The 24,036-nt window shown below is 37.2% G+C and overlaps 1 protein-coding gene across 2 annotated transcripts in view; it reads right to left on the bottom strand.

The window, feature by feature from the left end:
• The window catches only part of LOC136876123 (poly(A)-specific ribonuclease PARN), a 271,064-nt gene that overhangs the window by 193,620 nt on the left and 53,408 nt on the right, over positions 1–24,036 (bottom strand). For both annotated transcript variants that reach the window (XR_010860537.2, XM_067149805.2), the window contains exons 3-4: positions 21,595–21,737; positions 14,424–14,574 (exon numbers count right to left, since the gene is read on the bottom strand). Coding sequence is in view for 1 of the 2 variants with exons in the window: in XM_067149805.2 (XP_067005906.1) it covers positions 14,424–14,574; positions 21,595–21,737 (294 nt within the window). In the remaining variant the exon portion in view is untranslated. The remainder of the gene's footprint in view (positions 1–14,423; positions 14,575–21,594; positions 21,738–24,036) is intronic.

The following is a 24,036-nucleotide window of genomic DNA, read 5'->3' as shown; positions in this document are numbered from 1 at the left end:
AACTATCAAGGTATTTCATTGATTAGTATACCAGGCAAAGTATTCACTAGCATCTTGGAAGGGAGGGTGCAATCAGTCGTTGAGAGGAAGTTGGATGAAAACCAGTGTGGTTTCAGACCACAGAGAGGCTGTCAGGATCAGATTTTCAGTATGCGCCAGGTAATTGAAAAATGCTACGAGAGGAATAGGCAGTTGTGTTTATGTTTCGTAGATCTAGAGAAAGCATATGACAGGATACCGAGGGAAAAGATGTTCGCCATACTGGGGGACTATGGAATTAAAGGTAGATTATTAAAATCAATCAAAGGTATTTATGTTGACAATTGGGCTTCAGTGAGAATTGATGGTAGAATGAGTTCTTGGTTCAGGGTACTTACAGGAGTTAGACAAGGCTGTAATCTTTCACCTTTGCTGTTCGTAGTTTACATGGATCATCTGCTGAAAGGTATAAAATGGCAGGGAAGGATTCAGTTAGGTGGAAATGTAGTAAGCAGTTTGGCCTATGCTGACGACTTGGTCTTAATGGCAGATTGTGCCGAAAGCCTGCAGTCTAATATCTTGGAACTTGAAAATAGGTGCAATGAGTATGGTATGAAAATTAGCCTCTCGAAGACTAAATTGATGTCAGTAGGTAAGAAATTCAACAGAATTGAATGTCAGATTGGTGATACAAAGCTAGAACAGGTCGATAATTTCAAGTATTTAGGTTGTGTGTTCTCCCAGGATGGTAATATAGTAAGTGAGATTGAATCAAGGTGTAGTAAAGCTGATGCAGTGAGCTCGCAGTTGCGACCAGCAGTATTCTGTAAGAAGGAAGTCAGCTCCCAGACAAAACTATCTCTACATCGGTCTGTTTTCAGACCAACTTTGCTTTACGGGAGCAAAAGCTGGGTGGACTCAGGATATCTTATTCATAAGTTAGAAGTAACAGACATGAAAGTAGCAAGAATGATTGTTGGTACAAACAGGTGGGAACAGTGGCAGGAGGGTACTCGGAATGTGGAGATAAAGGCTAATTTAGGAATGAACTCGATGGATGAAGCTGTACGCATAAACCGGCTTCGGTGGTGGGGTCATGTGAGGCGAATGGAGGAGGATAGGTTACCTAGGAGAATAATGGACTCTGTTATGGAGGGTAAGAGAAGTAGGGGGAGACCAAGACGACGATGGTTAGACTCGGTTTCTAACGATTTAAAGATAAGAGGTATAGAACTAAATGAGGCCACAACAGTAGTTGCAAATCGAGGATTGTGGCGACGTTTACTAAATTCTCAGAGGCTTGCAGACTGAACGCTGAAAGGCATAACAGTCTATAATGATAATGTATGTATGTACGTATGAAATTAAACATACACTTTTGCGTAGTATCAGATTACAGAAAATAACAAACAAGTAAGCCATAATGTGGATATCATCCGCGGAAACGCAAGTTCTGAACAAACTGACTGCCGTTTCATACCGATTTTAATGCGCATGAAGGGTTTTCCGACTTTTATACAAAAATCGCATATAACGACAATCCATTATGGCGAGTAAATTTTTCGCTGTTATGAATTCTTGCTATAACGGACTTCTACTGTTCTTCATGGAATGAGAGTCATTAGGAAATCACTGACAGTTTTTTCCCACACGGGACAAAAATTATATTAAAGTTGGCAATGAAGAAGACATTTCTTCATTTTGTGTTTTTTAGAATACAGATATTAAGTCCATCATCACTAAAAGATTTAATGTCAAGAATTTAATTTTTTTGGTCCGTATTGAATCGAAATTTACAGTTACAGAAAAGGATAAATTTTTCACCTGTTCAATACAATAAAATAGTGAAATTATTAGAATATCACATATTTATTATCCGTCATTCTGGGACCGGTTTCGGCACCTTCCTGTGCCATCATCAGCTTAGGAAATTTTTGCAAAGCTGTTTTAAATAGCTACATAAAATTCTTGTACGAGTGTAAGAATATGAACAGAGCCTTCAATGCAAAGTTGTAAATTTTACAATTATGTATGTAACTTAAAATCTATGTAATTAAAATACAGAGACTAATCCTTGTGGGATAATAGACACATCATAAAACATTTATATACATTTTTAAAGCTCTTTGTGTTATCAATTTGTTCTAACTATTATAAAACTAATTGTGACACCCAGTTTTGATAAAATCTTTCTTGTAGGGCAAAACTTATACAGCTATAAAGTATGTAGACTAACCTTAAAGAGTAATAAGAGCATTGCTTTAAAAAAAAAATTGTCATTATGCACTTTCTAGAATGCTAAACTAACAGCTGATTTCTAGAATAGTGTTCTCTTTACATGGGTAAAACAACTTACCATAGTAAATTTTTAAACACGAAACAGTTCCTCATAATATGTAATCTAAGAACCATCTATAATGAACAGATTTTCTTCTATTAGAATCAAAGATCTAATGTCACAGTCATTGTACAGTTGCTCTAAAACAGCTTAATTCGAACTCAAAGGAAATGTCAGAGTCGATTAGTAATACTTGTTGACTTGTTCAGTAAACACAATTCGAAAATGAAAGAGAACATGTTTCCGTAATAAATGCATAATTAACCTGGCCAATAGTAGCAGTTAACTCTTTAGAAATAAAGGCTGAAGTAAACAATCAATTAATTTAATGTTATGTACTGAAATTAAGTAAGAATGTGATACTTCTCAAAATACGGCACGCTGGGCTGAGTGGCTCAGACGGTTGAAGCGCTGCCCTTCTGACCTCAACTTGGCAGGTTTGATCCTGGCTCAGTCCGGTGGTTTTGAAGGTGCTCAAATACATTAGCTTTGTGTCGGTAGATTTACTGGCATGTAAAAGAATACCTGCGGGATTAAATTCTAGCACATCGGTGTCTCTGAAAATCACAGAAGTCGTCATTGGGACATTAAGTCCATAACATTATTTTTAAAAATACGGCACTGAAAGGATGACCAATTTGCAAGGTTAGTTTATTCAATAAAACCTTGTTTGGACGTTTCTGCAGGGGACAAGGAAAGACAATGTGTTAAGCGAGAAAACATAGGCTTCTACTGAATACACAAATCAGAACTATCCAACAGGGATAAGGTTTTTTCCGACGTGAGTACAGTTGATGATGTAAATGTTGATTCCCATAGGCAATCTGAAGTATTTGTCCTGAATGAGTAAATTTATAACACCAATATAGTTGGTCCGTTATTGGACATCATAAATTTTCCACCTAACTCATTCCTGGTTGCCAGCGCCTCGCCCCAGTGTGCCTAGATGGGCTCATCAGTTGGTAAATAGCAAACCTACCAAGACGCATGGCTAGTGCATACCGTGGACTGCGGTAAGCACTATTCTATTCTCACACAAAAGCAAATACGTGCTCTAAAAGAAAATCAATGATAATAATCTCATAATTACGAAAGCAGATAAAGGCAACACTACCGTCATAATGGACAAGAACGAATATGTAAGCAAAACAAATCAATTTTTTAAAGACAGCTCATTCTCTACAATAATGAAAGACCCTATCGCGAGAATGCAACATCAACTTAAGCAGACCCTCAAGAATACTTCGTTTCTTTTAACAGATCAAGAAAAAACTAAATTAATCAATATGAACCCAGGTTAACCACCGCCAAAGCCCTCCCCAAAATACACAAAACCGGCGTCCCCATTCACCCGATCATTAAATATAGACCGAGTCCGTTATACTGTAACAGTAAATGTGGTACTTCGGTAGACATAAGACGCAGGGCGTGTACCATTCGTTGAAGTGCGTACAGAGGGAGAGGGTTTGTTTAGAAATAAATCTTAAAATCTTTTCCTCTGAGTTTATTAATAAATTCAAAGTCATGTCACCTCTGTACAGCAGATACAGTAGAAAACGTTCCTCGTCCTAGGGCTGGCGATGTCCTTGGATTCCGGCAGCTCCTTTTCCCATACCAATGAACCACCATTCATCCCCCGATGGAAGTTCTAGAAAATCCATTCGACGTCTTGAAGATCCATACGATGCTGATGAAGGGCGTTGAGGTAGTCCTCGTGAATGATGAACGTGAATGAACATCGTTAAGCCTTGGGGCGAGTTAATGCAAAGACTGCTTCTGCACAGATGAGAGGAAAGTTTATTAATGTTTTAACAAGGTTCAAACACAAATGTATCTTTGAGAGTTTATCACACGGTGAAATGTCACTAAATTTTGTCCCGTGTTAAATGAAAGAAGGCCACTAGACTCGAATGAGCATGTAAGTTTAATACTCATAAAAATAAAAGTCCACTCTAAACTTATCGTCGAATTTTAACAGAGTCACTTAAAGTTTGTGGCACTTGGTACAATGTAAAGTAATGCCGCACGACTTAGTTCTTTGAAGCACTTTTCAACATAATTTAATTGGATTCGAAAACAAAGATGTTCCACTCGTGAATAAGAACTCATTCACGTATTGAAAGTCCTCAGTTCGACTGTTCGTAAACTGAATGTTCGTAGAATTGAAATGTGCTGTTTAGTAGAATTGAAATGCACAGTTCACACATGCACAGTTCATGACCTAAAAATATTTACACAGTTCATGAAATGGTAAATTAGTGACGTAGTCATGCTTGGAATCAAGTAAATTTGGATTCAAACACAGTCTCATAAACTCGAAGTATTTAGTACTCTGTAAGGAGCAAACTGTTCAAAGTCCTGTCCATTACATGAAACTTCAAATTACGAGCACTCGAAAACATCTGCAAGTCTTAGACACTCATGTAGAATAACAGTCACTTGATAATGTTCAGACGAAGCACAATTTATATCACGTCCCGTCGGAGTAAAAAGTTGTCACTCACAGTATAAAGAAATCCGTACAAGTCCATATTCGACGCGATTAGGTTAAAGTCCACGGACTCGAAGATTAATAGCTGCTTCACGCTCGATCACGGTGCTCGCGAACCGACTGTGTGAACTCCACTGCCTAGCGTGTACATACATACTCAGGCCACACACACTGGTCTGCTGAGCGAAGCAGTACGTATTTATATCTGATCCAGGCCTTCACATCTTGTTCCATAACTTTATCGCTTCATGTCAGATTTATGCGAAACTCGGCAGGAACATAGATAAGGGATCAAGTTACATGGTGATGTTGTTAAATTTGTTTAATTATTATTGTGGGGAAAGTTATTACCCATAGAAACTCGAAGAACATTCCACATCAGTCTAGGCTCTGTATCTCGGCGAGGCATGCTGTGACGTCACCCGCTCTCTACGTCACACGCACACAGCTGTTGCTCGCCGTCCAGTCAGTCTTTCGTAGGCGGCCCGGAGCGTAACACGTAAGTTTTTAAAAGTTCTATGACGGGGACTTAGTTTTGTACCGCCGTTACCGGTACAATACAAAGCATCACAATTCATTCAAAGATTTTTAAGAAGAAACTATAATTTCTTGTCGAACAAATCCGTCAAAAACACTAAAGAACTGACCTATAAATTAAAAAATGTTAACATTCAATCCAATCATTCTCTCCGCTCATTCGATATTGTAAACATGTATCCTAGCATACAAATCTCCAAAATATACCCCATCATTCAAAACAATTTAAGTAAATACAGCGGCTAAGTATACTATAAATACAGAATTCAATGTCTATGCTTAAGTTAGTTATAAGCAACAACTATTTCACTTTCGATAATGTTATTTAACTAGAAGGAGGCTTGGCTATGGGATCACCGGCCTCGGGTATCTTAGCTGAGATTTACTTGGATTTTTTGGAACACACCAAAATTGATAATAATAACTTTAACATCCTTTTCTGGGCAAGATTTGTAGATGATACCATAGTAATTATGGATGAGAGCATTACAAATGCAGCTACAACTCTCATTCATCTAAATAACATTGACCCACACATAAAATTCACACTTGAATTCGAAATTGAACAGAAAATACATTTTTTAGACCTAACTATTATCAGGCACCCAACAAGCTACTTAAGATACGAGATTTTCAGAAAACCCACCCAAACAGTCACTACAATCCGTCAAAATTCTTCACACCCCCAAATTCACAAACGAACAGTATACAACAGCATGGTATAGAGAGCCTTCAGTGTTCCAATGTCTAAAAGAGCCCTAAAAAACGAGTTGAATACTATTCGTAATATAGCTAAATCCAATGGATACAACAGTTTCTTTATAGAAAAAATTATCAAAATATAAATACTGCCCCTTCAACCACCTTGAAAAAAGATAAGAAAAACAACTCCTCTCCTTCCATCTTTACATACAATGAACAAATCTACCAAGTCACCATCCTCTTTAAAAAGCACGATGTAAAAGTAGCTTTCAAAACAAACAATACGAATGCACAAGTTTTACATAATGCCACATCCATAAACAAGTTCAATGGTTATTCAAAATCAGGAGTATACAGGATCATTTGCAACAGTTGTAATTCTTCTTACGTCGGACAGACCGGGAGAAATTTTAATATAAGGTACTCGGAATACGTCAATGCCCTGAAATACAATAAATTTTCAACAGTAGGACAGCATATGCATGACTATAATCACAAATTCACAGACATAACACAAGATATGGAAATTTTCAAAATCATCAACAAAGGAACCCTCATTAACATTACCGAAAGCTGCTTCATACATTTAGATCAATATATCAACCCAAATCATAATCTTAATGAAATTTCAGAAAAGCCAAATATCCTTTTTGACCTTCTAATTCCCATTTTCAGTAACGTCAAACCAACAAGTCATAATTCGGTTTTTCATAATATTCATAGCACCTTTTCCTCAAAAGCCATCCTTTTTCCCACATCCTTCAGCCCCGCCTTAATTCCCCCCCCCCCCCCCCCCTACCGCCTCACCTTCACGACCTTCCCCTCCCCCCTCCTACCTTTTCATTTGAATCTCACAACAGTTAGTCTGAAGCACACACAACAATAGGTCACACAGCACATGCTGTATTGAGAGGTAAGTCTCATATAACCTATGCCATCTAATTAACACGTTCTCTCATTCAATTCATTAATTTAATTTTATCTAATTTAACAGCACACCAAACACTAATGAGGGATTTCATAAACACCATTGGGATTTTCTGCACACTAATAGCAAGAGTTAAGACTGTTCACACAACCATTAAGTTGAAACCAGATCTTTTTACATATGAAAATACGGTGTTGCAATGATGACTGTCTCACCATGTTAACAGCTGAGATTTAGACTTGCGACTCATGCTTGCCAGGTCGAACACGTGCAGGTTGCTTGCAAGGTCAAGAATGATGCCCGCCTTCCATACTGCAGCTGACATGGCCCAGAGTGCAAACACCGCACGTTTGGTCTGGGTTTATATGAGAGACCCTGTACATACATACATACATACATACATACATACATACATACATACATACATACATACATACATACATCTTCTTTATAGACTGTTATGACTTTCAGCATTCAGTCTACAAGCCTCTATGAATACACCAACTGCTTCCACAATCCTCTATTTGTGACCTGTTCTGTGGCCTTGTTTAGATCTATACCTCTCATCTTTAAATCCAGCGAAAAGTTCCATAACTTATAGATGCATTAAACGCTGTGCTTCAAGGGGTGAGTCTCGTGCAGCTTCATGATTTGTTTCATCCTTATTCCACTTTGTCTCCTTCCACATTAGTTCCCTTTTTTTTCAATAAATTCTTTATCTTTTCTCTTTCTGACATCTGCTTCATAATTGATCCATTTGACAATCTCAGTGATTTTTCCACCAGACCAAATAGTCCACTATAGGGCGAGTTGGCCGTGCGGTTAGGAGCGCACAGTTGTGAGCTTGCATCCGGGAGATAGTGGGTTCGAATCCCACTGTCGGCAGCCTTGAAGAAGGTTTCCATGGTTTTCCATTTTCACACCAGGCAAATGCTGGGGCTGTACCTTAATTAAGTCCACGCCCGCTTGCTTCCCATTCCTAGGCCTTTCCTATCCCATCTTCACCATAAAACCTATCTATGTCGGTGTGACGTAAAACAAGTAGCAAAAAAATAGTCCACTGATCCAAGTTGCAGATGTCTCCCTCAGTCACGTCAAAAGTCATGTAAATTCTGAATATTTTCTAAGCATTGAAATAATTCGCTTCTACTCGCGCCGCTTTTTACAATTGCGTTGTTCAAATGACATTATATCAAGCATCAAATGCTGGGACATGGTTTAATTTCAGAATGATTATTTGACAGATATTTTCTAATGTGTGTCTCATAATTTTTAGATGTATTATTCCAATGTGCATGTATGTTTTTATTGTTAACTCAACTCTTAATGAGGAACTAAAATGTCACAATAAGCTTCATTTTAATAATCAGTTGATCATTATAAATATCACGAGTACTCAATGTACATTAGCATGATTTAGTGCTTTCAATTTTAATGACTACATAAACTCAGAGCTTATAGTGAACTTTGTAGTCTAGTGGTATGCTTCTGATATTTTTGATATTATTCTAATCATGGTATGTTATGGCTGAGGATGACCTCGTAATATGAGGTTGAAACTAGTCCCATTAATGAATAAAATATTACATAATTTAAATATATTGATGGTTCATGTTTGTGGGTTACTGTAGTCACGTCCTAGTTCATGAACAATGGGCAACGGCTGAGTGGCCTAGTAAGTGGTCCTGAGAGTCGGGATACCAGTTGCTATGGAATGGGAGTAGGCATCTCGGACATATTCTGAGTCATGGCCCTCCTTGTGCTCAGGCGGCTAGGACTATACAATTCACCGGTGGTCCATAACCCGTTAGAGGAGAGATCCTCACTTGGACTATGTGCAGGTAGGGTAGCATCCTGCTTCATGAATTTACCAAGCTCAGAACATTTTAGGCTTGCAGACTGAACGCTGAAAGGCGTAACAGTCTATAATGATAATGAATGAATGAATGAATGAATGTAATCAGGTTAACTTCTTGGGCACCGCAATGAATTGCAAATTTTATACCAGACACAATGTATCTGTTTTAACCACATCTTCATGTGCCGTCCTGACAATGTCCAACAACATTTCAGCGTAATTTAACAAGCACCACGTGAGCATCTCATTTTCTTACTTTGATTGATGATGAAACAACATCTAACAGTTCTCCGTCAGCTAGTGGTTATTTACAGCGGTGTCCAATGACTTGCATATGGCTAACACCACTCAAATAGATTTGGTGATGAACTACGGGATCAACATTTACCAGTTCCCATTTACAATTGAATTATTAATGATTAGCAGTATTAGAACTAACAGTTTTATGTATATTAATACATGAAAGAGTCTCAATGATGAGCATACTCAAGATGTTAGAACCTAGTTATTTTCTAATGTACTCAATTTCATCCCAGTTTTTAATGACAATTTGTATATATTTGCTTCATTTGTTTTATGTCAATTGTGTGCATGTAAATTTGTTTAGTTATTAGATGTTTTACATTAAAACTGAAGATGACCAGCCCCGGCCGAAACTAGTCCCTAATTATTGTAATTTAGAATATTGCATATTATAGTATTGAAAGGTGGACCATTACTACATTAATTTAATAATTATACTCTAATTACAATTCAATACGGATCAGAACCTATGATTAGAGTTTGTGATTTTTAGCATTTGCAATAAATGCGAAATACGTTGAAACTTTGTCAGTATATACGTGCCTTCATCTTATATGACCCGTACGAGTGGTTTTTAGCGATTCTGAATTAGCAATAAAATGCGAAATTGGTTCAAAACGCGAAATTATGCAATTTATGCAAAATAGATGCGAAACTCGGTGTTATACAAAATAAACATATATCTTTTAAAAACGATGCATTTTTCTAAAAAATAAGATATATGTTGTTATTTATTTCGTGAGAAAGAATTATTATGACGCCCATTGCGATCGTAAGGCGGTAACATACTTTGACGGACACTTCCGTCATGGTGCACAGAACATTTATAAGTTCATTATCACGGTTAGCTGGTCAGAGATTTATTCTGTTTGTTTTGCAGCCTACCCGATTGATGTCAGATGATACCTGAAGCTATTTTCACTGTGTATATAGTAACTCTGAGCTGAAGTACGGAAAATAAAAAGCACCTCAGTTTGCCGCTCGTTATAAACAATCATGGCAGCAGCATCCAAGCGCGGCATGGATGAGGTTATTCATAACTGGCTTGAAAATAGTGATGTTTGAAAGTAGAAATGATTCTCTGGAGAGTGAAAATACTTCTTCTTCTTCTTCTTCAACTGACAGCGATGAAAGTGATTCTGATTTCAGTTCCGAGATGATAGTGCCAATTGAAACTACGTGACCAAACCAGAATGCAATAAGAGCGGGTGAAAAGTCTAGTCAAATGATACTTGGAATTATGATCTTGTTGACAATAAGCCTGTTTCTGCAACATGCAAACCAGTTTCTGAAATTCACTCTATAGTGAGTATGGGGGGGGGGGGGGGGGATAATCCGAAAGAAATGGACGTAGGGAATGAATTTATAACCCCACATCTCCAGGATCACGTTACTAAGGGAACCAATGCCTATGCCTCTATATTTCTTGCTAATTTATCTGCTTCCCTTGAAACCAGTAATACTTACGAACAAAAACATTAGTTTCCTGTTACTATAGACAAGCTAAAAGCTCACTTTGCTCTATGTATTCTTATGTATGTGATTAGTCAAATTTACGTTAAAGTGAAGAAAAACTACATAAATGGTATGTAAGGGAATATTTCCTTTCACAAGTAATGGTGGGTCACAGGGTTAAATCATTCAATGTGTGGAATATCTTTCACTGGCCAAAGAGCACTGCAAAGAACAGTCAATCAAACAGCAAATACACTTTCAAGCACACAAGTTCATTCTCTTTGTGTTGACCCTTGATCAAAGTCTGTTATTCTTGACATTGGTGTTGAGCAGTAGTTCCTGTTTTAAAGTACAGTAGCGATTTATTTTATTGTCTGGTAGCCATGGGTAGAAGCGAAGTGATGATCAAACAGCATGCCGAGGGTTGCAAATCGGGACATTTTTATGTAAGCGATACAGATAGGCCTATATTGATGCGCCGACTTTGCAATCGAAGACTTGAAGGAAAAAAATGTTTTGCAGTCCTTCCTTTGCCTCGGCAGCACTGCTGTGCATTTGCGCCTCCACGAACAGTGTCGATGTAGAAATTTTTTAGCAAGTTAATAATTGTAATTGATAGGCGGTCTTGAATGAAGGAGGACACCATTTAAACAATTGGCATGTTGTACTTCAATCATCATTGAAATTCCTGTTCCTTGTAGGTGTGTTGTACTGTGATAAATAAATACGTTCAGAATAGTATTTTTCACTTTGAAATTGTTTGTAAATTTGTAAATAGGCATATTCATGTGTGTGCGTTAATACTTCTTGCAGTCTTATGTTGATGTTTGTCTTATTTTCTTTAGTGAATTCAAAGATTGTAGGCTCGAATCCCACTGGTGTCCGGTTGGCCATTTTTGTTCTGTACTTAACATCTCTTCAACACTTACTAACTGTACGTAACACGACCTAATAGGTTGAAAGTCGGTTTCGATTAGCAAATTATGCCTATTTTTAACCAATTTGCTACAAAACACTAAATTTGAGAAATTTAGATGCTGCAAAATGCTAAATTTGAAAATCAAAACGCTAAATCTCTGATTTTTAAATGCTATAAACCACGAACTCTATTATATATTGGTATTATAAATTTACTCATTCAGGACAAATACTTCAGACTGCCTATGGGAATCAATATCTATATCATCTGATGGCCAGACAGGCATCAATTTTTGAAAATGAGACAAAGTCTCTCAAAGTGCATTGGCACTGCTGGTGGCTCCAAGTAGCCTATGCAGTGGCCTCCACGGTATGCACTAGTCAATGTCCAATAACGGGCCAACTATACTGGTGAGTACATTTTACATTGTGTATGTTACGGGGACAGTGAAAGATATGGGCTATCTATTGTTTCTAAACATGAGAGAATTAAAAGGCGTGAAAAAGACAAGAGAATGATGTACTCACAAAGACGCACACAAAATGCTGTCAGTTGCGTACATTAATTTATTTACAACTTAACTTCACATTAAACACACGCATTAACAAACCACCATTTTTAACAACTGCCTATCACAAAGCACAAGGAGACTGCAACCACTGCATGTCAACTACCAACTCTACAAAACCAATTCACATACTTCAAACACGACTTCTACACAAGTCTCATCAAAACAACTCCTGTTAAACAATAACGCAACTCCACAATTGACGCTGTCTCATTATATAGGTTGCCTCGCCAGGCTTTTAGAAGGATATGCCACAACATACCTTCTCATAAATTCTAGGGTGCCTAAAGCCTAGTTATAATGCAAAGAACATTCTACAACCATCTAGTGTCAAAGATACGTTATTCTGGATGTTACAGTGTGTTGCACAATGTTACTGCAGATTATACACCATATATACAGGTAATAATAAATTATATACTATTAGTTACAGGTTCTTACACTAACTAAACTGATATAAATATATATATACAGCACGTTTCATGTCATAACCTCACAAATAATACGATCATCCAACTACGTAAATTATAATACTAATAATCAGATATAAACACTTCATAACTATACCTCACAAGTAATAATAATAATAATAATAATAATAATAATAATAATAATAATAATAATAATTCGAGCTTGATACTTGCATTATTTACCGATTGGTTAAAGAATATTGTTTTCAAGTTATATCGGTCTATTATACTTGCGTGAAGAACAAATATGAAAATATTTTCCACTGGGGCATAATTAAATAACAATGTTGTACAAGGTGTGTAAAACACCAGACGACAAATATAAAACATTTGCACTGGGGTCCATAAAGGTATGAGTGCAATATTTGAAGATCACACACACTTTCAAAAACAAACGTCAACTGAAGGCTTATATTTCGGACTAGTAGGTTATTAAACATTGTTTTCTGGTCACATTCTTCGACCATGAATTATTTGGAGGTTAAACTTGGCCATGTACGAGAGGATTACTTTGACCACCATCTCAAATGCGACGACACTTTGATCGACTCGAGTCGAAACTCTAAGGTGCAATTTTCAACATACGCGTCACTGTTGAAAGATGTGGAAGCTAGACCTCTTCCTGGATTTTCATCTTTTTTTCATTAGTAAGCAAATATCACAACTTTTTCAGTATCTATAACTGGGCTACACAATAATATGACCACACTAGTCATCGTAACACGAATGTGTTCCTCATCCGTATGTAGGCTATCACATGGCAAATATTCGCTACCTTTCACTGCATGACTCGACACGGAATGGTAGGAATGCAAAATACAAGCACAAACATGCTTTCTAGGTTATTCAGCAATATCAATGAAAATCAGAGAGCAAAACTGAACTTTCCTGAGGCTAACGACTTCCTTCCCGAAGGTGTAATTTACCCTGTCAAGTTCAGGAATTCAAGGCCATTTCTCATTTTCGCGCAACTGTCTCAAAGCGGCCTCCTGTAGAAAGGGCTCTAATCTGTGTTGGAAATTTGTTTCTTTTCAGAAGAGATGACAAAGAACATTTTCAGGGCTAGGAAATAGTGACATAATAATACTGAAAATCTGTGATGCGATAAGCGAGGTATTTTTATACAGATTTAATACGCCATGAATCGGGTCTTTGAATTTACGCTGTGCTAAGCAAGATATTGTTTTAATGAAGAAATCCCTAACGAGGTTTCACTTTATTTTCTCGCATCTGGTTAAATTTATGACAAAAAAGTTATCATTACTCTACTGGTGCTTGAATTATATCTTTATGATGCATATAATTTTAAATAAGGTTAAATGATACTGTTTGAATAAGAAAATGAAACGTTTGCCACAGAAACCACTGGAGTTATACCACTCCAATTTTTCAGAATGAAACTGAACTTGCAGGTTCATGCCGTCTCGGAATTATCAAATAACGAGTAAGCCGTAGTATGGAAATCTGCGAAAATGCAAGTTTTGAACAAACTGACTGGTTTTTTTTAAATCTTATGTAATAAAAATTCGCTACAGTGAGTAAATTTTTCGCCGTTGTGAATTCTCGCTATAATGAACTTCTACTGTATAATAATAACTAGATATATTCCAAATAAACTTAGAACATCAAATCTACCAATAAATTTTAAAACCACTGAACAGATTGAATATTTACCAGAACAATAGACCAATTTTCTTACTTTATTTTTGTTTTTAAATTATTAGTATGGTTTTAACTTCTGACATCTCGCATTAAATCTGGCAATCTCACTGTATTACTTCAACTTCCTGCTTCTTATACCAGTCTCTCCTCCAGCGGTGACAGATACGCACTGAGAGTAAACACAACGAGTAACTTTTACATAATAATACTCACCAAGCGTCTTCTATAACAGGCACAAATTCTTCTGGAATGGAAACAGTTGGGGATTCATCGCTTTTTGAGAAGCTGTTGGCACGTGCTTTTATCTTTTCTTCTAGATTCTCCCTGAGCTTCTTTTCTTCAGCATCTCTTAAGTAAGGAATTCCTGTAAATGGCAAACATGCAATGCAACATGAAGCAAGTCACAGCAACAACAAAGTTATGGGATCAATGTAGTAGTGGTAGTAGCAGGAGCAGCAGCAGTGGTGGTGGCAGCAGCAACGAACACAAGAAACTGGTCGCCGTCACACCATTTCCCTATGCCCCTAGAAAATCCACCAACTTTGATGAATGGATTGCTAGTTGTTCAACACTGCATTAACAAATTGAAAGTTTTCGGCAACAAAAGGGTCTCGCTCGTCCTAAATTTTTCAAGAACTATTTTTTAATAGCGATCTACTACGTGCATTAAGGGATATAAACTTTATTTAACTATTAATGTAACTACGTGACATACCATACGAAGCTTAAGTTTTCATATTAATAGGAAAAACATATTTATTCAAACCAATTTTTGATGGCGTCCACCTTTTCCATAGAATTTATTTTTCTTTTACAAGCAGAATCTTTAAATTAACATCGATTCAGTTGTTGGGACATGTTTTGCCTTCATTCAGGGCATCATCAGCCAGTTTCTCGACTCAAAATCTTTAATTATAACCAGATCGAATCCCACTATCGGCAGCCCTGAAAATGGTTTTCTGTGGTTTCCCATTTTCACACCAGGCAAATGCTGGGGTTGTACCTTAATTAAGGCCACGGCCGCTTCCTTCCAACTCCTAGGCCTTTCCTATCCCATCGTCGCCATAAGACCTATCTGTGTCGGCGCGACGTAAAGCCCCTAGCAAAAAAAAAAATTATAACCAGAATTCTGATTATAATATTTTTAAAATTTTTGAACTATTTAGTTTAAGTTATTTTAAAATTTCTTGCTTAACAGTACATACAAGTACCCATTTGACTAGAATAACTACTTATGTGAAGTAGAATGCATTCAGACACTGTTAATCGTTAAATAACAGTTCTGGGAAACACAAACTGACTATGAATACATGAATATGAGTACATACAATTTTTTTGTCATGTTGCTTATAGATGTTTTGCTGTTAGAGTAGTGAGCTGCTTGTTGTTGTTTATGTACTCATTTTACTCGCATAAATCTGAATTTACAGAGGTGACATGAGATCAACAATATGTCAGTTAAAATCAATTAATGATTTTTGAAGTTTTTTAAAAAACTATTATGAAATTGCCTTTTAAACAGAGAATGCAGTATCAAATAGGTTAACTAAGTCAGCTATTTACAAATTCAAACTGACAGTCCATATAAGGATATCCACTTTAAGTATGTTCTCTCAATAGGAGTTAACAGAAGACAACCTAATAAAAGAATTTTCGAACATTAACATGAAAGTGCATCATCAAGAACACGTGTTCAAGGAAGAACCATCACATTAATAGACAATAAGACTAATTTTAAATAACGAGCTAAAGCGATTCAACAGTGTTAAATTCCTAATCAGCTTGTGTATCCCAGAACTTTTATTTAACGATTAACATTGTCTCAATGCATTCTACATCACATAAGTAGTTATTCTAGTCAAATGGGTACTTTTAAGTATTGTTACCGTCTTACTAATAAATAGTGTATAACTTTTATACAAGGTTTATACACCGTTTATGTGAAATTCATTACCAATAAACCGCGTATAAGCCTCCTGTGTATACATCTGTTATAGTTATTCACTGAATTGCTTATACAGACCAGGACCCTTGTATAAGCGCTGTATAGCAGCGAGTAGCGGAAAAAGAAACGAGTGTCAGTTTATTTTCATGGTATTTATTGTCTACAGTAATATAGTCGTGGTGAAATATTCGACTTATCCATTTAACATTGAAGACACATTGAAAGAATGGACGATAACGTTGATTATCTTCACGGTATTTTAAACATAGAAGACATACACCATTCTCAGAGGTTATGGAGGCTAGACATCTTCATAAAGTAAAACACTTTAAAGAGGCGGAATGACTATAAATGACTACAAAAGAAATGATGGTTGGGCGTATTTTTGTGTAATAATGTGTTACTGCTTACCAGAATTTTGAAATTGCGAGTTGATTATACATTATCTGCCTCTACAAAGATCTTTATCAAATTTGAGTACCCTAAAAAGGGCCATATTCCTCGACATAAAAAATGGTATAATTTGAAAACCGTACGTAATATGATTTCCATACTTTGTAGTTGAATACGCAGATATATGATGTATAAATGCCTAATAGAAACTTTTTTGATCAAACCTCTCTTTTAAGCTACAAAACAGTTTTTCCTTTCTCCTGAAAAGTACGGATTTTGGAATGTGTTCTGTACCCTTTTCAACTTGCCGATTCAATTAAAATAGCTTACATTTTCCGTACTATCCCAGATAGGAGCTTCTGATCTTTTCTTAAGCTTTTCCATTTATTTTTTGGCGTTCATTACACAAGCAAGCTGAAGAAATGTTGATATCAGTATAAGCCAATTTCCAGCTGTCTCACTTCGTGTTGCCACTGCCTTTTCAATATGCCGTGCTACTGCGTGACTTTCCAGAAAGTTATGCTCGTAAATAACTAGCAGAAGCGATCATAAAGGCAGTGAACATGCAAAAAAACGCCAGTGAACTGCAGGAAGAGATTCCTACGCCTTGGAACGAATGTATGTGTGCTGTATAGTAATACTTGTAAAGAAAAATAAATTGTACTTAAAAGGTGGACACCATCAAAAACTGTTTTGAACAAACGTCACACATTCGTCACCTATGTGCCAGTTTGTCACTAGGAGCTCCCAGACTTGACAATCCTGCTCTCATCGCAACTCCCCAATCGCCACAGGACTTTTAGTGTTATGTTTATTGTAACTAACTTCTGCAGAAGACACCTGTGTGTCATATCTTTTAGCGTGGGAATACTGTTGCACATCAACAATCATATGTTCCTTGACAGACTCGTTTATCCCCAGTGGCATAACATAACGGTTATGACGACTGGATGTTCCGAAACTGCTTCAACCTTCGTCCACCTTTCCAACCTCAGTCTTTGTGGGTGGGGTTAACTAAGTAACCAGAGGAACCTGACCCCTCCAGAGGATGTCTCCAGGTAGCGGATAGGGGGTGCACTCTATAGGGACGATCTTCCGATCTGTGTACCAGGTAGCCTAATTGCTAGGGGCTTTAAAATGCTGGGATACCCTCTCTCCAGGGGCCATAAATAAGGATAGCCCAGCACAGGGTAATATGTTAAGTTCTCATTGGCATCTGCAGTCAGTGTAGATGATATTAGGCGCCCTTCGGTGCTCGGGTTCTAAGAGTAAAAGGTACAGTTTATGGTGACCATATATATTATAGAAAGTCCTCAATGGCGGACCAGGCGCATGGACAACTTAAGTTTCTACTGAATATGCTGGCCAAGACAAGACAGGACAAAATAACAAATATGGTAATACAAGAAACACGAGGTGGATGCAGAATGGAAGACTGAGTAGAACGACTGAGACAGAGAGGGTGTGGGCACATGAAAAGAATGGGAGTAATGAGGATCCCAAAAGTCAATGCTCAAACTGGAGATTGGAGGAAAAAGAGGTAAAAAATTATGGAAAGAACAAACTGAATTAGACCTAAAGAAGATGGTGACAAACTTTCAAGACATCTTTGGAAAGAGAGGCAAAGATGGAGATCAATGATCCACAACACAATCCAAGATCAAACAGGAACGATGATGATGATGAGTCAGAACTAATGGTGTTTAAAAAAATTGTCCCTAAAATTCTTTCAGCCCTAGTAGCGCAACAAACTCTTATTTTAAGGTCATGAAATTGAGTTTCATTAGCTGTTCTTGGATTCTCATGTGAACAATACTTGTTATTTTGTGAATTTACACATCCATAAAAATAAAATCAGAAAAAAGCAATAATTCAGAATTTAATTCATCACTGGTAACAGACTGAAGAAAATAATTGTAATAATGTATTCATGCAACTGGATCTTTTGGGCTTAAACTCTGCACTTCTCTGACTTTGTATGGCTTAAATATGTTTCCCTGCCACTTCACGTGCAAAAGAACCAGTTATCTTAAAGATTTTTGGAGGGGATTGCTCGAGTCTTTCACAAATTACCTGAATTTTCCCCCAGTTATATTTTTTTTTTTTTTTTTATTATTATTATTACAACTTCCCCCATGCGGAGGCTGCCACAAGGACAAAGTATGTATGTCGACTGTATGTTGACTGTTGGGTGATTAAGAGTGAAAGAAATCAGACAGGAATTTGGAACGAGAATCACAATCCAAGGAGAGGAAATCAAAACATTAAAATTTTCCTATGAGATTTTTTCATCTGAGTCTGCAAAGGGTCTGCAGAAAATGCTGAATGATATGGACACAGTCTTGGAGGAGTAGTACAACATGAAAAAAAGCTAACAAAAGTTATGGAGTGCAGTCGAACGAAGACAAGTGTTGCAGGAAATAATTAGGAAATGAAACCTTAAAGTAGATGAATATTATTGCTTAGTTAGTAGAAATAACTAACGATGGTAGAAGTAAGAAGGACATAAAATACTGGCTAGCACAAGCAAGGAAGGCCTTTCTTAACCCACGAGTGGTCGCGCGTGAGACTTTCTCTCACATTAACATAAATATGACATTTTTCAGTTCTGTGGAGTGTAGGGCTGAAATTTACTACTGAAATGAAACGTATGTCTTGTAGCGCCGGGAGTGTCCGAGGACAAGTTCAGCTCGCCAGATGCAGGTCTTTTTATTTGACACCCATAGGCGACCTGTGCGTCATGAGGATGAAATGATGATGAAGACGACACGTACACTCAGCCCCCGTGTCAGCAAAATTAACCAATCAAGGTTAAAATTCCCGACCCCGCCGGGAATCGAGCCCGGGACTTCTGTGACCAAAGGCCAGCACGCTAACCATTTAGCCATGGAGCCGGACATGATTAGCTGTTTATTAAAGACACAAATTACTACTTAAAGTAACATATGCAATGTACATAAAAATAATTTCCATCCTGAAGTTGTAAAAAGTAAAATCTCACACATGCATTGTATCTAGTCATATTTACCTACAAAGCAAGGTTTCTGAACACAATAACATTTTCAAAAACAAGAAGTGCTCATAATACAAATACTAATGCGTACAACAGGAGTAAGTTTCCTGCTCCACTTCAAAATAACACCGTCATTAGCTGTGCAATGAGAGAAACTCTCACGCAGTGCGCACGGACACATAGGAACCTTTGTTCTGACTAGGGGAGGGGATGCTTACCCTTCAAATGTGAATCGCTCTACTCACAAAAGTTATAAACTCAACTAGAAGAGGGAACAGTCACCTCCCTTTCATCACTGTGAAGTAATATCACAATAAAAAACAACGCGAGAGAAAATCTCATATAGCGACCACTCGCGGGTTAAGAAAAGAAATTTGCTCACTTCAAACACTGATATAGGAATTTAAAAAAATGTTTATTAAGATTTTCATCTGGAGCGTGGCATTGTATGTTAGTGAAACATGGACGATAAGTAGGTCAGAAAGAAAGAAGCTTTTGAAATGTGGTGTTACAGAAGACTGCTGAAGGTGAGATGGTTAGATCGAATCACAAATGAAGAGGTACAGAATTGAATTGGTGAGAGGAAGTTGATCTGGCTAAATTTGACCAGAAGAGGAGTTAGAATGATAGGACACATCTTAAGACACACAGGACATGCTCATATGGTTTTTGAGAGAATAGCACAGAATAGCGCAGCACGGAGAGCTGCATCAAACCAGTCTATGGACTGATGACCCAAACAAACAACAACATGATATTATACTCCAAAATAAATTATGTGAACAGCAACTCTGTATCTGTCACCAAGTTTCATTCCTTTTTACTAAGAAACAGACTTGGTTTGAAAATTTGATTCACTGTATACTGTATGTTATGTTTCTTGGTTCCTATTATGTGTCTTCTGCAATCAACTTGTCCACCGTGAGCCACAGAGAAATCACACAAGCACACACTGCAGAAACATGGTTTTCATTAACGAGCGAAGCAAGTAGGCAAGGCCATTCTTTTGTGTAACGTCTCTATATTTTTGTAACATTGGCACTGCTTTCTTCTTACAAGTATATGCAATTTGACAATTTCTCTGCTTCATTTTACACAACCAATCATATCTTTCAGAATTAACAACCAGAATAATTAGAATTAATATGCACTAAAATACCACCCACTTTTACACACATAACAAAGACACACTACGCCCACTAATGATGTGCACTGTAGAAAAGCTTCAGTTGAGCTCCTTCGTTCACAATGAATTTCACAACGCTCTCGGGTAGCAAATGAAGCTCCCAGGAATTTGAAAAGTTTTCTTTCCTTGTTTTTTTTTTTTTCAAAGATTGTTTTGTGATAATGTCGCTTTTTCCTAATAATTTCCCCTTTGACCACAATGCCGTAATTGTGTAATTGTTAGGTGAAACCCGTAATAATCACAAACAATCCACAATAGCTGACATCTCACAGGAAAAAGAAAGGACATAACCCTGAAAGGCATGACCACCACATCAAATAGAGTAACAGTTGGAAAAGAAGGGAGACAATATAGGAGAAATGAAATTGAGAATCCAAGCACAAGTACGCGCAAGCAATGCTGGACTCAGCTAAAGGCCCTATGCTCACCATCCCACGTTCACAAGTTAACAGTCCCTGAAGGATTGCCCCTTTTTCATTTCTTACAACAGGCAGAGATGGATGTATAATATCCCCCAACCACAGGTAGTGTCCTTAAGGACTCAATTTAGGGTGTCATCTCAGCAATTACCAGAAATAGTGAACAAAAAAATTATTATATAGTCACTCAGAAATATTAGGGACAGAATAGAAACCATAAACTCCATAATCCCCCAGTTTACAAGCCATATAGCTTAGCTATAGCTGTAGATATAAAGTTAATGAAAATAAAACAAAAGAGAGAATTTTTTCCTTGATCCCCAGGGAAACAGAAAGATACAATGCAAAATTGATTTTAAGCTATGTACAAAACAATGGCTCACTGCTCCTGAGGACAATAAAAATAAAAACAATAAAGCTGAACATACCTTCCTTAAAAGTTTTGTTGAAATCAAAGCCTTGTGAAATAAGAAAAGCAATGCTTGAACTCTGACATAGAAATCGATGATCAGGTGCAGAACGTGAAAACGGTCGTGGAAACACATAGAAATTGTATGCTCGATGAGTGAACCTGAAAGCAAGATTAGAAACTCCATTACTATTATTAAAATCAACTTAAATCTGATGGAGAGCAAGCTACTTATGGTTAAGCAAAGTCAAGTTAGGCCTCAACATTTTATGTAGTGAGCCTGCTGGCTGCTTAGCCGAGGCAGTAAAGATATGCTCAGTTCATCTGGAGGGATGTGGGTTTGGTTCCCATTCGGTAGTCAAAAAATTTAGAACTGACACCGTCACTTATGGAACGGCACATGGCCCACAGGGGATCACCTAAGCTAGACCAGAAAAAAGGAACTAGGTTATTTTGTGGGGGTGGGAGGTGGGGGTGAAAAAGCAGTCAGGCATAGCGCTGATCACACTATCCCACTTAGAGCCAAGGTTACGCAAAGAGATCTAACAAGCTATAAACTGGCTTGTGGTGTTTTTCCACTGAGCACGCGTGTCCAGCTAGTGATGAGGACAAGGTCATACTAGCTGCTTACTATTAGCATGGATCTTAAAGTGGTTGGGTTCAGTTCAACATGTGTTAACTCAGTAAGCTCGTCCAGTTCAAAGACAATTTCCTGAAATATACCCGGGTGTAACAGTTCTGGGCAATACAACCTATAATCTTTATAATAAATTTCAGGCCACAGGCAGTGTTCAGTCTAAGAAACTGAACAGACAGCATAAGGTTCTCAAAGGAGAAACATTAGATAACAAACCCACATACCCTGGAAGAACTGAAACAATATCTATAAACATATACTACAGCGTGTGTTGGATAGTTTCTTAAAGAGGTGCCAAAAATATCCGGACAACGATAGTGGCCAGTATGATCATGTTCTTACATAAAGTTGGTAAATAAAACCTTCTGAAACAATTAAGGACAGCAACCAACCCTCCAACTTTCAATTTTCATTCATAGTCTAGTGGGGAAAATAAGTTTTTTTTTAGTTTACCAGGTTGGAGTTCTATGATCATTCTGCTTGGTCTCAGTTCAACTTTTACTTTCAAATAATGGTGTGAATGAAGGGGTGTTGTATTCATCACCATCCATTTTTCCTTTTTAGGGCCGGTTCTACCATCTGCTGGTAAAGTGGCTGGCAACTGCCCAGGAGGTAAACTACCTTGGGGGTGTAAATTTGCCTTGCGTGCAACCACCTCCATGCAAGCGCTGGGTACCTACCCGGAGGTAGACACCGATATACGGAATTGGCTAGACTGATTTTCAGCAACTTCTGGCTTTTGAGTGTGGTGTTATCTGTCGTCAGATGTATGAAGCTCATTTCGATTGTCTTATTTTCCTGTGCTTGCATCTGTTGATTATCATCAAAAAGCTTAATAAGGGGAGTCTTAAGAGTTATGGACAACGATCTATGTCAAGCTTTTGTAATTTTAATCTATGAGCTTCAAAATCAATACCTAATTGGGATTAAAATCTCAAGATTACATTTTCTTACGCCAGTTATAACCTGTCATGTAAGGCAGCGTTTTTGGAAAGTATTCTCATAGTAGATTGGTTAAGTTGCTCGCTCCGTAATACTGTAAAAGGTACGCAGGTTTACATCATCTTTCTAATTTACATTTAAAAATTTATTTTCGTTCCCTGCCGTTGTTCTCAACTCTTTTTCACGCGCTTCCATATACGTATATACACCCACATCTTCCTTACGGACTTATTGCCTTTGAGCATTCTATCTGCAGGTTTCTGTGAATTGATTAAGTATCTTCACGATGCTCTATTTGCAACTAGCTCTGTGACCTCGTTTAGTTCCACTTGCTTCCATTTATTAATAATGCATTTCATTCTAACGTTTGACTTTATGAAGATAAAGTTGGAAGGTACTGTTAAAGAACTATTCGGGGTAAATATCCATCATAGGAAGAGGAATTCGAGAATGGAATATTTTCCAATTTCTTCAAAATCATTTACAAGAAGACCATGTAAACAGCTGATAGGCAATCTGCTACCTGGGCGACAGTCCTATATGCTATATTAATCGTAATATCACTTTCTATAAGTAGCACACATATAAAGCATTTTCCTAGTAGACATAATATTATTGTGATTAAACATTTCAATGAAACATATTATTAACAAAAGAAGGTATGTAAAGAAGCATACAGATTAATACAACGCTAATAATGAAAATAAAAAAGATTAGTCATAATGAAGACTCGAACCTGCAAACCTCGTATTATGAACTGAGCGTGTTAGCCATTTCGCTACGAAGAAGCTTGGGGTAATTGGGATACATACCACTAGGTTATACCTGGTGTCTGAAAACTGAAAAAGTAGAAAATTATATCCCATTTAAAATTATTTCCAA

The sequence above is a fragment of the Anabrus simplex genome, chromosome 6 (genome assembly GCF_040414725.1).
Source record: "Anabrus simplex isolate iqAnaSimp1 chromosome 6, ASM4041472v1, whole genome shotgun sequence".
Taxonomy (NCBI): domain Eukaryota; kingdom Metazoa; phylum Arthropoda; class Insecta; order Orthoptera; family Tettigoniidae; genus Anabrus; species Anabrus simplex.
This window is presented reverse-complemented; position numbering and strand designations above follow the sequence as displayed.